General features: G+C 35.5%; 2 protein-coding genes and 1 non-coding gene across 8 annotated transcripts; all 3 read right to left on the bottom strand.

Moving 5' to 3' along the window:
* Positions 1 to 1236: 1236 nt before the first annotated feature.
* LOC107768462 (trihelix transcription factor ASIL2) lies at positions 1237 to 2934 on the bottom strand. The gene has a single exon (XM_016587590.2). The coding sequence runs from the start codon at positions 2555 to 2557 to the stop codon at positions 1421 to 1423; it is 1137 nt and encodes a 378-aa protein (XP_016443076.1). The 5' UTR covers positions 2558 to 2934; the 3' UTR covers positions 1237 to 1420.
* A 1428-nt stretch (positions 2935 to 4362) lies between these two features.
* TRNAA-UGC (transfer RNA alanine (anticodon UGC)) lies at positions 4363 to 4435 on the bottom strand. Its single transcript has one exon. It is a non-coding gene; the product is annotated as a tRNA-Ala (tRNA).
* A 2453-nt stretch (positions 4436 to 6888) lies between these two features.
* LOC107772958 (transcription initiation factor TFIID subunit 12b-like) lies at positions 6889 to 14971 on the bottom strand. Of its 6 annotated transcripts, none has more exons than XR_012708441.1 (9): positions 14011 to 14971; positions 13530 to 13748; positions 10956 to 11438; positions 10544 to 10618; positions 9377 to 9455; positions 8205 to 8269; positions 7900 to 7935; positions 7595 to 7819; positions 6889 to 7261 (listed from the first exon to the last, which is right to left on the bottom strand). XR_012708441.1 is itself a non-coding variant. In XM_075251245.1 (8 exons), exons 1-8 carry the CDS (start codon positions 14764 to 14766, stop codon positions 7646 to 7648), a joined length of 1953 nt encoding a protein of 650 aa, XP_075107346.1. In that variant the 5' UTR covers positions 14767 to 14966; the 3' UTR covers positions 7589 to 7645. The 6 variants fall into 6 exon arrangements, 2 of the variants coding, with proteins under 2 accessions (XP_075107346.1, XP_075107347.1); XR_012708440.1 differs by having other exon boundaries at positions 10956 to 11504; positions 14011 to 14966; XR_012708442.1 differs by having other exon boundaries at positions 10956 to 11414; positions 14011 to 14937.
* Positions 14972 to 16269: the final 1298 nt, after the last annotated feature.

The following is a 16269-nucleotide window of genomic DNA, read 5'->3' as shown; positions in this document are numbered from 1 at the left end:
AAAGTCAACCCCTCGGTCAAACTTCCCAAAAATTCGACTTTCGGCATTTCAAGCCTAATTCCACTACGGACTTCCAAAAAAAAAAAAATCCGATCACGCTCCTAAGTCCAAAATCACCATACGGAGCTATTGGAATCATCAAAATTCTATTCCGGGGTCATTTGCACATAATTCGACATCTGGTTACTATTTGAACTTAAACTTTAAATTTTTTATCAAAATTCCATATCTCGGGCTAGGGACTTCGGAATTTGATTCCGGGCATACGCCCAAGTCCCAATTCACGATACGGACCTACCGGAACTGTCAAAACACTAATCCGAGTCCGTTTACTCAAAATGTTGACCAAAGTCAACTCAGTTGTGTTTTAAACATCTAATTCACATTTTAATCCATTTTTCGCCTGAAAACTTTCCGGAAAATTTTTACGGACTGCACACGCAAGTCGAGTAATGGTAAATAGTGCTTAGATCACATAATTAATCATTAAATTTAAAGATGATATTTTGGCTCATCACACAATTAAACTTAAAAAACAGGTGGTTTCCACGACTCGAACTCGTGACCTCCTGGTCACATGGCAACAACTTTACCAGTCGAGTCGCGCCAAGGCTCCTCTTCTAAATTTTACCAAGAATAAATTTTACCAAACTCCACCTTAACCTGATATTTATCAACCGTGTCCAGTCTTCTGGCATTGCTCAAATACATACACTAAACTAATTTGCTGATCCAACTAACCTGAGGGGGATTTCCTCTTGATAGTTGCTAAGAGTGATGTGCTGATTATTTCCAACTTTCAGATATGCTTTGGAAAAGTTAGGACGGTAAAGAGAGGATCAGTAAATGAAGATCAGATTTTAGATGTATAGATTGCAGAAGGGAACATCTGCCGCAGTTTTACAATACATACACAGTGATTTTATCTTTCTATTACTGAAACAGTATGCATTTTACTCGGTTCACAACTTAATACTGATGTTGGAGGTGATAATTAACTAGACTAGGTTCTTCATTGATCAGTGCAGTCTAAAATAAATACCGTGGCATAAGAAAATTAGAGTAGTAGCACCAGAAAGCTCATGGAGATACCATGTAGAAACGAAATTGCAGCTGCATAAATCCAGTGGATGGAGCTAGGATTGACTTCTTGAATTAACATAAACACCATTAACAACATCTGTCGCATGTTCACCTTTGTAAAAGTTGAAAGATAGATGGAACGGGGCTGGAGCTTCGTTCAGCTAAATATACCTCAGTTAAGAATTAATGAACTATATATATTCTACAACTTGGCTTTGAAATGAAGAGATAGTTTATCAATAAAACTACCAAATTACAAATACAAATTCATGTCAGACACCAAGCCCGTGGATCTTTAACCTTCAAATTTCAGTCACAAACTAGACCTCAAATACTGCTATGAGCTATCACTATTATTGTGGTTGTTGGCGGTGGTGGTATGATTGTTGCTACGGTGGTTGCTGTTCCCAACCCTCCTATGTTGCTTCAGCTGCGAAAGCTCCAATTGTGTATTCATAAAAAACTGCATTCTCTGCAACTCCAGTTCTTTAGCAAACTTCATCCTTTGTTTCTCCATCTCCACCATTTGTTGTATCTTTGCGCTCTCTGCTTGTTCATAAGCTTCCCCAAATTTCAGAATCGCCCGTGTCAACTCCCTCACTGAATTCCCCCAGTTTTTGCCCTTTCCACTAGCTTCTCCACTTCCTCCACGTGTCCCCTGCCTCATTGCACTTGAGTTCATCAATTCCCTCTGAATCCTTGGCCTCTTTCTCTGAAAAGTTCCCGGCGGGAAACTGTCAGTTGAATCAGGCGAAAGCTCCGGTTCCGACTCCGATTCCGACGTGTCTGAATCAACGTGAGGCCTTTTTCGAAAGGGTTGCTTCTGCTTCTGTTGTGATTGCGGCTGTTGATGTGGTCTAAGATGAGGAAGGGACCTAACTCCCATAGGAATACCCATAGGCACTTGCAGTTTTTGATTACTTGAATATAAATTAGACGGTCCAGCACCTCCGGCGGCGATGGTTGGATTGATCTTAGCCGTCGCGCCAATCAACTGATCCAGTTTCTCAAAGAAAGGCCACTTGCTCGGACCTTGACCCGAAGCGATCTTAGACTTCTCCAGCTTGTATTTCTTCTTCACAGTATCAATTCGATTTTTGCACTGAATATTAGTTTTAGGTGTTTTTCTATAATCTTCACGACTACCAACAATGTCGGCTACATCTTTCCAGTGCTTTTGTTTCAAATTACCTCTGCTCAACTCCAAGTATCGCTCACCCCAAGCGTCGATCAGTACACCCGTAGCACCTTCACTCCAGCAATCCTCCCTTCCACCACCGCCACCTCCACCGCTTCCGCCGGACGTTCTAAGAGGTTGCGGTTGCTGTATCGGTAGAGCTAAAGTCAAGGTGTTCTGAGGAGGCGGCGCTGATGCTACCGTCACCGTTATCCTGCCGTTAGATCGCGGCGATTCTGGAGATCGAGATCCAGAGCCACCGGACTGATGAGAGTGAGTTTCTTCATCGTGCTCCATAAATTCCGGTGCGCCGATCTGAGAGATTGTAACGAGGAATGTAGAGAGAGAAAGAGAGAGGAAGTTTTGGGGTAGGTGCGATTAGGGTTTCAGTTGACCGGCCGAATTTAATGATTGTTTTTTGGTTAGTATAAACTGAATTTGATAAAAGCAAAGTTTTAAAAGTTATTTTGGACATTTTATCGGTTGGACGGAAAAAACAGAGGTGGGTGTGACGGCGTCGGTCTTAGGGAACTGAAGGGAATAGGACACGTGGAGGCTAGGCAAAGGGGGGAAATTGGGTCCGACTACTTTTACGGGTTCAATTGAGTTTGGTAACGAGGAAATCCATCACCGGCGTGATAATTCATTACTCATTAGGCCGGCTTAAGTTTTTTTTCTTTATTTTTCTTTTTAAATTTATACTAGTAGATATTTTATTTTCACAGATGGTGTGCATGATTGCATAATTGACACACAACATTATTTGAAGTTTAAGAGCCCGTTTGGACATAAAAAAAATTTCACTTTTTTTCGAAATATTTTTGTTTTTTTTCGAAATCAGCGTTTGGTCAAAAAAAATTTAATTTTTACTTGAATATGCATTTTGAAATTTTTTAAAAATTTAAAAAACTCAAAAAAACTTTTTTTCAGAATTTTCACTCATATCGCTCACAAAACTTCAAAAACAACTCATAATTATATTCATGTCCAAACACAACTCTAATTTTCAAATATCATTTTCACTTAAAAAAAATTTCACTTTTTTTAAAAATTTTACAATTCTTATGTCCAAACATCCACTAAGTCATAATCAGAGGAAATGAAAGGAAAATAAGAATATATATAATCCTTTTAGAATAATTAACACTCCATCTTTTTTAATTTATGTGATCATATTTCTTTTTAATCTTAGTTACAAAATGAACTACACTAATGTGGATTTAAATTCAATTTTATAAGTTCACAAAGCTAAAGTCCCACAGTGTTATGTCTTATTCAAAATGATTAGTTAGAAAATCTTCCGGTTTTTCCTTAAACTCATATCCAGAGAAAAAATTTGGACATAAAATGAAATATTATGAGCTTTCTTCCCTTTTGAGTCCCATAAAAGGAAGAAAAGAAGAAGAAGTAAGTAACAAAATAATAAGCAAATGGACTCAAATTGAATGTTTAAATTTTTTCTCTTAGAAATATTTTTTCAATTTTAAAAATTAACTATTTGACGGTGCTCATGAACTTTCAAAAACGAAAAAACTACTATTATCTGGTTACGTTCTTCTTTATTGCACAAACTTTTTCAAGAAATATTTGCAAAAAATCTAAAACTTTTTTCAAAAGGTAATACGTAATTCATAGTTTAGCTGCTCTTGGACTGTTGCACATACTCTATATTTTGCAAAATATGAGTATATTATTCGCAAATTAATATCTTTATAATTTTGTCTATTATTTCTATTTTAACTCGAAAAAGAATTTGAAGCTGAAAGTTTGATTTGAGGAGTAGTTCAAGTGAAATAACTAATACCACTCACAAAACCTTAACCTTGTTGAGGTGAAATTCATGCCCAAACTTCAATTATATGGAGTTGACTCTCTTTCAACTTTAATCAATATTATTTGAACTGGTCCTTAAGTTCTGCAAATCAAAGTAAGACTTAAAAATTGGGTTCAATCTGAATTAACAAAAATACAACATTTAAGTGTCTAATTGGATGATATTACTGTGAGATGTATTCCTGTTTTCCTCAAAGATCCATTGTGTTTTGCAGGAAAATTGATTATTAGAAAATAGAATGATAAGAAATTGGAAAAAAATTTATTAGTGGAGATGCGGGGGATCGAACCCCGTGCCTCTCGCATGCAAAGCGAGCGCTCTACCATTTGAGCTACATCCCCAGTTGTTCTAACTTGTCAAATATTTTATATCACCGACTTTCTAGTATATGAAACATAACCAAAAAGAGGGCTATCTGTCTGTTTTGTTTTGTGGATAAGAGTCTTTTGAATATATTGTATCCTTTTTTTAATTTAGTTTAATAGTATTTTTACTATTTAATTTAACGGTATTATATTTTACTAATTGATAAGTCTACTAAGGCCTCATTTGTTTTTTTAAGATTAAGACGCCTGAATCTGAATACACATCTGAAAATTAAAATATATATTAAGATTTGAATACTAAATGATTAACACTATTTGATTTTTAATATCTGAATGTATAAAATTTATCTTTATTTGAAAATTAATAAACATAAAACTCAAATGAAATACTAATTAATCTAATATTCTATCAAATAAAATATTTATTTTTTAAAAATATAGTAGCTGGTGGTGATGGCCAATGGTAGTGTTTGTGAATACCGACTAGAGACGGTGGTTGGTGGTAGGTTTGGTTGATGGTGGTGGTTCAGGGTAGTAGCTAGTGGTGATTAGTAGTGGTGGCGATTATGATTGAGGATGGTGGTGGTGAGTGGTGATTGTTAATAATGGTGGGTGGTGGTGGTGGTGTGGTGGTAGTTTATAATGATGGGTAGCGCCGGTTATGATTGTTGATGGTGATGGGGTGGTTAGTTATGGTAGTTGAGGTGGATGAGTGTTTGTGGTTGAGAATGATGGTGGTGGGAGTGGTGCGGATGGCGGGTGGTGGTAGTCGATTATGGTGGCGGTTATGATTGAGGATGATGGTGGTGGTGGTGGCGGCATGATGTTAGTTGATAATGGTAGGCGGTGGCGATAATTAAAATGAATATGGATGATAGCATCTTAATGAAATTAAATCTCTGTTATGGATCTTAATCATACAGACCTATTTAGACCTATTATGTGGTTGTGAAGTAAAAAAAAAAAATCACTTAATGATTTAGATCTGAATAATTAAGATTCAGACTTTAAAAACAAACGCACTTAATGTCTAAGATTTGAATGATTAAGATTCAGACTTTCATTTAGTGCAAACAAATGAGGCCAAAACTCCCTAAAATGATCATGAATCATGTCTAACAATCGTATAGTTGCTGACTGGCTAATTTATTTTAATTATAATAACACTCTAAAACTAAACAATGACAAATAATAAAATATTAAGTAACAATAAAATAAGCATCGTATTTAAACCATCCAAACAAGAATAGAGCCACTGGTAAATGATGGGTTTTTGAGCATCTCATTTTCCTTACCGAGGTAGTTTATGAATGAATATTACCTAATGAACAGGTAGCTGTTGAGGCCCCGATTTATTCCGACTCACGTTGTGTAAGACCATTATAAGGGAAAAACGCTTTATACCAAAAAAGATTTCAATTTAATGCTCGAATTCGAGATCTTTAATTAAGAGAAGATAGATCTTATCCATCTAAGCACAAATTTGATACATTTAGCTTAGCCTCCAAGCTTACCAAGACATGATTCACAATTAATAAAAACTGCCAGAAACAAAAAAGGATTCCACACTTGAAAAATAACCAAAATGTACTCAAAGAAAAAAAAATTGGATTTTATAGACAAATATTTACTAAAGACATTATAAACAGAACTTTATATATATATATATATATATATATATATATATATATATATATATATATATTGAACTGTCAAATTTCTGGTCGGACCAACATTAATATGTGAAAGACATCAGGTAATGAAGATTATTTTCCAATAGGTCGCTTCTTCAAATGGTGACCTGCTTTAAAATTCAATATTTTGTTTAGATCACTACTTTAAACAGCCATTTGTGTATTTCAATGTGTTGTTTGTGTCTTTTAAGTTACTAATTTCCTTAAAGAAGATAGAAATATTTAATACAGCGTGTATGGATCGTAGGCACTTGCATAAGCATGTTAATGGAGGCAGAATATATAAATCAACCATTTCCAGAGAATGAATTGCAGGGTATTCATCCTAATTTGTCAATATTTGCATCTGATGATAATTTGCAGGCCAAAGTTCTGCTAATTATGTTGATGGAGGCAATTATGAAATGTTTAGGACTCTTGAAATCTTTTCGACGTAAAGCCTATGCTATAAGTACTCCTGAATTGCGCAGAGCACTTTGACATGAAATAGGAGCAGAGTAATTGGTAAATTCCGGTAGTAATAAGCAGGTTCAATTGGACCCATAACTTTCGATACGGAGTAAAAAATTATGTGTAAAAATCTACTAAAATTGCAACAAAGAACCCATAGCTTTAAAATATAATGAGTTCAATGCTAAATATGTTAAAAGTTGAAACCATAGAGTTTAAATCCTGGATACGCCTCTGAGCTGAACCTCTTGCAATGAATATGTCAAGAGGATTTTCTATTAAAAAAAATTATGTCTCTGCCATAGTGAAATCTGAAAGGTACCCTTGAAAAGAAAAATCTGTTTGTGATTTCTAACGGCATAAAACCTGTTTGATACAATGTTTCAACTGTGATAAAGGGTAAACCAAAGATTTAACCTCGTTCGTTGGTATATAGAACGAAGAGGTGGCTAACAGAATAATTTACAGGATATTAGTGAACATGTCATCCAGCGGACTACTGTGGAGAAGCCAAATCTGAGCAAGTTCATCGTCACAGGCTGAATTAGCTACTGTCAACTAAACTGCATACTTTACAGGCCTTTAAGACCATTCAACTATTGGTGGTTCATTCTGCACTTTTTCTTCGCACGCCTCAAGTCTCAAAAACTTCCATTAAACTACACCTATATAACTCATGCCTCCCATCATTATTGATCTGCAACATGGAGAATATGATTAGCTCGTTCGTATGTGTAAACATGATAATCCAAGTGCATGACAGGTAAAAGATGACCATGACAAAATGACTTGTAACTACTGATTTGCAGTGAAAGCCCAAAAAGTAACAGCATTATTGCAGCAGCTAAGACATAACTTAAAACACCACACTACATACAGCACATTTATCCAATGTGCAACTGGTGTTGGTCTAGAGAACAATCGCTTATACAAACTAGTGATGGGGCATGAAAATTAAGAGCCACTAAAGGCTGGATTCTCCAGTAAACCAAATTACAGCAGAATTCATCCTAGAAGAAGTGACATTTACCATTCAGGTCTGTACAGTTAACACGGGAGATAACCAAGAACTCCTGGGACATCAAAACTTTGTCATCTCATGCAGCATTTGTGAAGCATTAGACTGTGAGACCAATTTCTCTGAACTTGGAGGTCTGATCATGTGATTTGAGTCACCCACCCCTGGTCTCACGGTCTCCTTAGCACTAGTATGTGTACTTGTTTCTGCTTGTGAGGCCTCCATCAACGTACGTATCTAAGTCAAATTAACAACGATTCTAAAAGTTATCCACCAAGATTGAGGCAGGTTGTATTATCATATAGAATTGCACTCACCACATCCAAACGCTTTTTGTGGAGATCACTTGGTGACTGCACAGAGTTAGAAACACATTGTCAAAGAAAACATTAATTTTCACCCAGCTTTAATAACTCCAACCAATGACAAATAAGTAGATTACCAGCAACTGGTGGACTACAACCAGAAACCAAACCAATGAACAAGGATGAGGTAAAGATATTTTGTCAGAGTACATCTAGTAGTCATAATTCATGTTATCTCATTATTCTACATTAGTGCAGATAGAAAAAGGGACTATACCACCACGTAAAAACTAAGAAAGAGAGGCAGAGATACATACATGTTCTGGATAGTGTTTCCTCTCCTCACTTGAAAAGCCTGGAATAGTCAAATGCCAGTTTTTCTCTGTAGAAATCACAATTAGATTAGAAAAATACCTCAGTTTCCTATATTTCTTTGAAAATGATATAAAACATCATTAGATGATATAAAACATCTCCCTAATATACCAATTACAACTTATCCTAAATATGTCTGGGGGTGTTTGCACATGCAAGTGCGCCCACTGCAAACATTCTAACATTCTCGCTAATACTTGAAGACATCCTAAAGTAGCTCTCTATGCGCGATAAAATAGAGTGCATTAGGCAAAAAAAGCTGGTCCTTACTGATATTGATGTTTACATATTCCAAATATCTGAGATAGTTAGTACCTTAACAAGAAATGTTACCTGCTGTAGTTAAAACATGAAATGTGTGGAAACTTTTAAAACCACTTGATCTCTCTCTATATATATACAACAGCTACAATTTGTATCTCTCAGATGCATGGTCATATTGCTATACCATTAGGGACATATGATATTTAAGTTCCTGGAACTCACGTTCAGGAGCTTAAGCTTCAACTACTCCTAATGATAATAGAGAGCTTGGTATTCAACTATAACCTGTCCATTGAAAATTTTGCTAGCTACTCATAAATATGAAAGTGGTGACATGTGTGTGCCATAAGCAGATGAAAAGCTTAAGATGCATAAGAAAGTGAAGGAGATGATATGATAAAAGTTGGTATCAAAGTGAAAATGCTAGATAAAACTGCCATTATCCAGTACAGCATATAGCTCCATAAATTCTGAACATGACCACGATCTTTCCTAGTATCCTGGAAGCTAATGAACATTTGGGGGGGGGGGACTACTGGGAGAGCCTTAAACCGAAGGCATTCTATTTGTCTACGGCCATAATACCCTTTTACCCATTTTATGTCCACAGGATAGCTGTTTTCTTCCTAAACGAGGATTATCTCACTACATAAGCCTGTAAAGAGCATACTAATCAACAAAAAGAAAATAGAAATATACTAAAACAAATATACACCATATAAATGCAACCTTTGTACCTAATAATGCAATCTTTACAATTAAAAACTGTACCAAGTGATAAAAACGGTCTTTCTAAATAATGGAAACAAAATAAAGAATAGATCCTTTATTTCCAGTTGCAGGCACAAACCTAGATGTAACAGTACATCCTTGGACTCCAAAGTCGAAGATTTTCGATGCTTCGCCAAATTGCAAGCAAATGTAGTAACCTACAATGAGGCGTTGAACATAAGTACGTAAAAAGCATGATAAATAATCAATGTAAAACAAATTCATGTATGTCAGTTTTTCATGAACAATTATCTGCACAAAGAATTTTAGATGACGCTGGTGAAATACAAAAGGGTGGTAGAACAAACTGGTACAAGTGCCAGAGTAATAAATTTTAGTTTACAAAAAAATAAAAGTATTGCAACAATCACCTGACGTGGTTGCATAATACATAATTTACAAGCCAAAAATTTCAGTATTAGCCAGAAAAGAAAAAGGGCACCTGGGGAGCAACACCCTGAAGTCATAGGAGTATGTAACTCTAGTTAAATTGAGGACTGCAGCAGTTTATTGCAGACTGGAAATGACCCTAACGGTGATATCATGTTTATGGCTCTGAGGCGCAGACATTGCTAGAAAGCTACCGTGTGCAAGGTGATAGATTGGACACCAGGGAACATTCAATTGGATATGGTTGTGTTATCTTTCCATCCTTTGACCAAATAAAAGTATGACTCACATCTTGTAGCATATCACCATTTCATTAGGAATATACAGGACATGTAGGGTATTAGAGAAATAAGCTTTTGATATCATTTAATAACCAAGCACTAAAATAAAAATGTCAACCACTTTCTGATGAAAGACATATTCTTAGACAACTGCCAAGGCAGGAAAACAACAACGTCCTTGATTTACAATCCAAGGTCGATTCACTTGATGATCTTATACCAGAACCTCGCGAAGAAGATTCATTATCATCCTTTGACTGTGTTTAGAAGTCCAAATTGAATGGAATAAGGAAAAAGTAATGAACAAGAGATTTTACAACAAACAAGAAAAAGAGAAGGAAAAAGAGAGGACTGAGGAGGGAAACCAAAATCAGCAGGATGGCAATATCCCTTTAAGTGCATATTATTCAACAACTATACAGTCTAACAAGCGAGCACATCAATTATTTCACCCGAAAGGTACCCAAATCAGTGATAGCCAAATGTGATACACACAGCAAACCACAACCAACCCAGTAACTGCCCTACCCAGAAAAGAAAGACAACAACAATGAATAAAGCATATTCAAGCCTACCGAATCAATGAAGTCATCAGCAATCTCTAGAAGAAGATCTTCAACTTCAGGATCAAGCTTTCCATGTGAATCCACCTGAAAAATTACAATAGTGATTGCTCAAACATCAGTGAGCAAAATCAACTGGTGGAAAACTTTACAATAGTAACAGTGTTGACCATACTATTAGGTTAGTCGGACTCACTCTCTTCAGAAAAATTCTATATGATGTGATTGAAATTTAAAGTGAGTCTTTTGAAGTTGGGAGGGAGGACAGGAATGTTATCACTATCAGTATATGTAATTTTTCACAAAATTTCAGAAGTTGATTTTGGGCACTTCAAAACTAAAGAAGATATCCATAATTCTATTTGGAGTAACCAACATCGACAACAGGATTTTAGAGATTAATAAAGTGAAGTGGAGGAAGGACCTGTGAAACCAAATCCTGTATCTTTCTCTTTCCAAGAAGCTGATTGCTTGCTTCAGTCCCCTGACTTGAACTTCCCCCAGGAGTAGTTGTACCAGATCCAGTAGCATCTGGTTGTGACCCAGTTAAACTCAGAGATTTTTGGCCAGCTGGGGCAGCCACCCTTGGAGAAGACTGCTGCTGATGCAAAAGCTGCTGTGGCTGTTGTTGTTGTTGTTGCTGCTGCTGCTGCTGCTGCTGATGCATCTGAGGGTGGCCAATCTGTTGTTGCTGTTGTACAATTTGGGATAGTTGCTGTGGGTTCAAACCAATTAAATTTTGATGCAACTGTTGAGATGAAGTTAATTGTTGCTGCATAAGCATTGGTTGCTGCTGCCTCTGCGATTGAAGACGATAGGAGGGGGAATTAGGAGAAGAAATAGCAGGCATTTGCTTCAACCACTGCTGCTGTGATGAATTGTTCTGCATTATTGTAGATTGTCCATTCTGAGTCAATCCAGGTAACTGAGGGTTAATAAATGACGTCCTTGGAAGGTTCTGAACCGATATTTTCTACAGTAAATTGTAACATCAAAGTGAGCACTAAAAACAAATCGTTGCTACGTAATAAGGAATCTGACAAGAGACTATCAGATGTACATTAAATTCCACAAGAGGATTACATGTGATTTACCAAAAGGAGAAACCAAAATTAAAGAAGTGAAGATAATTATGTAATTATGACAGCCTTAAATGACCATCAGCTTCAAATCACTAGCAAATGACGACATCCACAACTCTAAAGCACTTTATAAACAAGACTTCATCTTGGCAATCAATTAACTTGTAATTAGACAAGGATATTTTTGTGCCAGAGGTACATTTTCATTATCTTAATATCAAGTTGAAAATTAACAAGACGAGTAAAAGGAGCTCACGTGCACCTAACTAAAATGTCGATAACAATATCCATTGGCTAAGATCATTCTTTCCAGAAAAAAAATATCACTTGCTGTTCTCTGCAAAGTTTCAATTTATTTTTTTAAATTAGATAAAGATTTTATTGAAGTAGATACAAGAGGTATATAAAAGCCTAATGTTCGTTTTTTCTTATAAGGTAATGAATTTATTATTATTAATGTATAGAAGCAAAAACCCCAATATGATTGTTTGCATCGCTTATCTATGAACCATCAATTCCTCTCAAACAGACACCAAGCTTCTCTTCCGCGCCTCAGAACATAACTATAACTCGCAAGTTCGGTGCCTACAGGTTAGATCTTCCACCTTAATGGATATTGTTATTTGTTATGTAGAGAATAAAGTGATTGAAGCAAGTAACTCAAAGATTGTTTTACCCAAAATTTAATCCAACTAGTATAGGGGTTGAAAACATAGGATTACCTAACAAATCACATGTATTAGAATGTACTTTAGGAAAGAAAAACTCGTCGAACTTGAATAACAGAACGAACGTAAAAGCTGCTACTAAAAACGTAATATTAGAAAAAGATTGAGCTTTTAAGTTATAAAATGTAAATGCATCAAATCCCAAAGTATTTTACAGAAAGCAAAATGGGACAAACTGTGTTAATGATACTTCCTCTAGTACTAAATGATCATAATTGGCACCTCCAGACATAGCTATTACAGCGTATAAACCTAACCGAGAAATAGCTGCATACTCAATGAGAAACTGTTCGTTCAGATAAGAACCACATGCTCGAAATGTAGTACAAAAGAACTGTAAGAGCAGCAAACCTATGTTTCTTTGAATCAAATTCAAACTTTCCACAAGGAATTTTTGTCTTTACAAGGTTATTCTCATATACCACCTAAAGCTTTAACGCGCATTGAAGTTTTGTGCCACCTCAGGGTGAGAGTTTGTGAAGCGGTAGGCACAGTGAAAAATACAGTACCATAGGCTAAAGGCTCTCTAGAAAGTAGTACTAAAAATATTCATGGGCATCCCATAAATCTCAATGTGTTAAAACTTGCAATAGCCCTCATGTTCTTTGTCTCCTGATACTATGAAATGCCAGCACAAAGTTAAACATGAGCATTTTTTTCCTTTGGATAAAATTAAGTTAAACATGAACCTTGTGCCAAAAATCAGCATTTATTTACTATATGCCAAGTTACTTTGAATGACGTTACACGCTTATGCATATGTGTCATTGTTGTGATTGCATAATCCAAGTATCCGGCTATCAGATTTCATAAACAAGAGTCATATCCTAGTTTAGACCTTTTAGTCAACAAAATACATTAGAAATTACCCAGAGCAATCTTTTACAGAAATATCTCGAAACAAACTCTCATGTGATAGGAAATGTCTAGGAGAATGAAAACACAAAAGATTCTCTTTGATTTGCTGCTATGACTAATGACCAAATTCATGACCTGAATGATTTGAAGAACAAATGCTGTGGACAACTTTTTTGGGTTACACAACCTGGAGAAAAATTTGCAACTAGATTTCTGAAAGAGTCGTCTCCAATTTTTACCACGGTGTCAAGTGGAAAACTCATCAGAATAGATGAGAGGGTTAGTTTTTAGCATTAAAGACATGTTACTAGCATGTTCGAAGATTGGCACCTGAGTAGTGGTGAGAGGATTTTGCTGGGACAACTGCTGCCTCAACTGATTTTGATTGACCCTTTGGTGTGCATATGCAAGGGCACCATTTGCCCTTAACTGAGAGCTCATGTTGAGAGATCCCATCATTCCCATTGCCTGTATACCCTGCAAGGACTGGCCATGGGAATTCCCTGTGTGAAACTGATTCCCCTGCATTAGACCTGCCTTCTGCCGTGGCTGCACCCACAATAGAACTCTTTTCAGAAACACATAAAGCAACAATGACAAATAGCAGTTGTGTCTTGAAAATAACACCACCATGTTGGAATGGACTATCTCATCTAAAAGCTTAAGCTTTTAGAGATAGCACACTTTTATTTACTTAATTGTGTCTTCAACAAGTACATGGTCAAACCAAATTCATGCATTTAATGGCTCAAGAATAGAATTAGCAAAACATAAAACTGAAATTTGAAAGCTATAAGTGCTGAAGTGGTACCGGATTCAAAAATTGAGATTGCAAATTGAACTGAGCGACAGCAGCAGCTGCAGCAGCCTGTCCGGGCAACATGGGAAGATGGCCAGTCTGTCCCATTAAGGCTGCCCTAGTTAAATTTCCGCTACCCATTTGGCCTCCTATTTGCTGCTGCTGTTGTTGATTCTGTTGTTGCTGTTGCTGTTGCTGTTGCTGCTGTTGCTGCTGCAATTGTTGTTGCTGTAATTGCTGTTGCTGGAGGGCAGTACCACCGGAACCAAAATTCATTTGACCATAAAGCCCTCCTCCTCCTGATTGCTGCCTCATCAAACCATATTGCTGTTGCTGCTGTTGCATTTGGAATTGACTTAACCTCGACATGGAAGGTGATCTCTGCATCTGAAAATTAGAGGCGGCGGCCATTAAGTTGTTATTATTACTGCCGTTAAGACTAGTAGAATTATTATTATTCTGCTGCTGAAGCTGCATTTGTTGCTGTTGCTGTTGCTGCTGCTGTTGTTGTTGAGATTGTGTCAATTGCTGTTGCTGCATTTGTTGAGGCTGCATCTGAATTTGCTGTTGCTGCATTTGTTGAGACTGCATCTCAATCGAAGGAGATTGTGAGATAGAATTGTTGTTGTTAGAAGGAGAAGTCATGGTGATTCCGGGATCGGACGACGCCGTCGACGATGCTGCTGCGGCGACTAGGTTTGCAGGGTTGATTATACGGTTCATAGGTAATTCGATTGTTTTGGGGGAAGAAGATGGAATTTCCGCCATTGTTTATTGGTTTGAATTGTGAATTTGTATCAATTGAGGGGAATTCAAATTCAGGTGAACATAGTCATCGGCACTTTGAATTTTCTCTGAATTTCCACATTTGGGGATTTGGGGACTGCGGGAGACTCCGTCGACGAACAAAGAAAGGCAAAACACACAAGAAATTCGCAGTTCTGCGGGTCTCACAATTGCCCACGTGTAGCCTGGTAAGAACAGTTGGCAAGTGGGTAAAAGAAAAAGAAGATATTCGAGTAATACTTTTTTTTTCCCCACAGATATTCGAGTAATACATTGATAATTACTGGGGTTGAATTAGAAAAAATAGCCTTTTTTGAAACACACTTTAAATTTTTTTCTCTTTTTAAATAAAAATTAGTATTGGTATTTGTGTTATTTGGATTAAGTACAAATAACCTTAAAATTGAACCTTCTATATAGAAATTATAAATAATTATTTGATATTATGAGAAGCAGAACATGAAATCAATTTTTCAAATCTCATAGTGAATGACCTGTTTTCTTTTTCCATATCCGTAATAATCTAACCCCTTGAATTTGACACTAAGTGTTATATTTTACGGTCAATATAAAATAATACTAAACATGTAACGTTATTTTAAGAAAAGTTTTACTAACACTTTATTTTTTATCTCAAATTCAAATAAGTCTTATCCTTCTATATTTTACGACAGATTTTTTTCTCTTTTTTGTTCTTTGCTTATAGGTTTTGCATTATTTATTACTTAATGTTGTTATAATATAATGTGATCTTTTATTAGCTTATAAATTGACTTAATGTCTTGCTTATTACCCTTATAATAATCATCAATAAATGTAATTTTTTTATTCTTGAAATTTAATATATTTTTACATTATTATCCTCTTACTCGGATCTCTTTCATCATTTGAATCTATTAATAATATTTTTTTAGTATTATTTAATAATTTAGTTTATTTATTTTTAAATAAATTTAAAAATATAAGTATCCTTGCACAATCTCTGTTTTCCTCTTTATACATTCTCTTCCCTACTAAGAAATTTTAATTAACTTTTTACATAAATATTTTACCTACACTCAAAATAATATCACATTTTATTTTAAAATATAACTTTGAATCAGTCTAAAAATTAATACATAAATTCTTTTATATTGTTTCAAATCTATTGATTTTCTTATAACTATTTTTTGTATTACGTACATTTATTTTATTTTCTCTTTTAGTTTCAAGATACAGATTTGGCTTTTAATTATCATTAGTGAAATTACCTACATGAGATATTTATTTAGTATGTTTAAATTTTCAATTTAGTATACAAATTTACTTTTTCTTTTTATAGAAAGACTTCAATTTTATGGTCATATCCGTATTTTGAGTCTCATCATAACCTTAAGAACTTTCTAATCTCATGTTCAAATAGTCTTTTTCTTTTATTTTCAATATAGATTTTTGAATTTTAATTGTTTTACTTACTTTTGCTAGAACGTTTTCATGTGATTTTTA

Source organism: Nicotiana tabacum, chromosome 4, assembly GCF_000715075.1.
Source record: "Nicotiana tabacum cultivar K326 chromosome 4, ASM71507v2, whole genome shotgun sequence".
NCBI classification, from domain to species: Eukaryota; Viridiplantae; Streptophyta; class Magnoliopsida; order Solanales; family Solanaceae; genus Nicotiana; species Nicotiana tabacum.
Note: the sequence above shows the minus strand (reverse complement) of the source record. Positions and strands in the feature narration are given on the sequence as shown.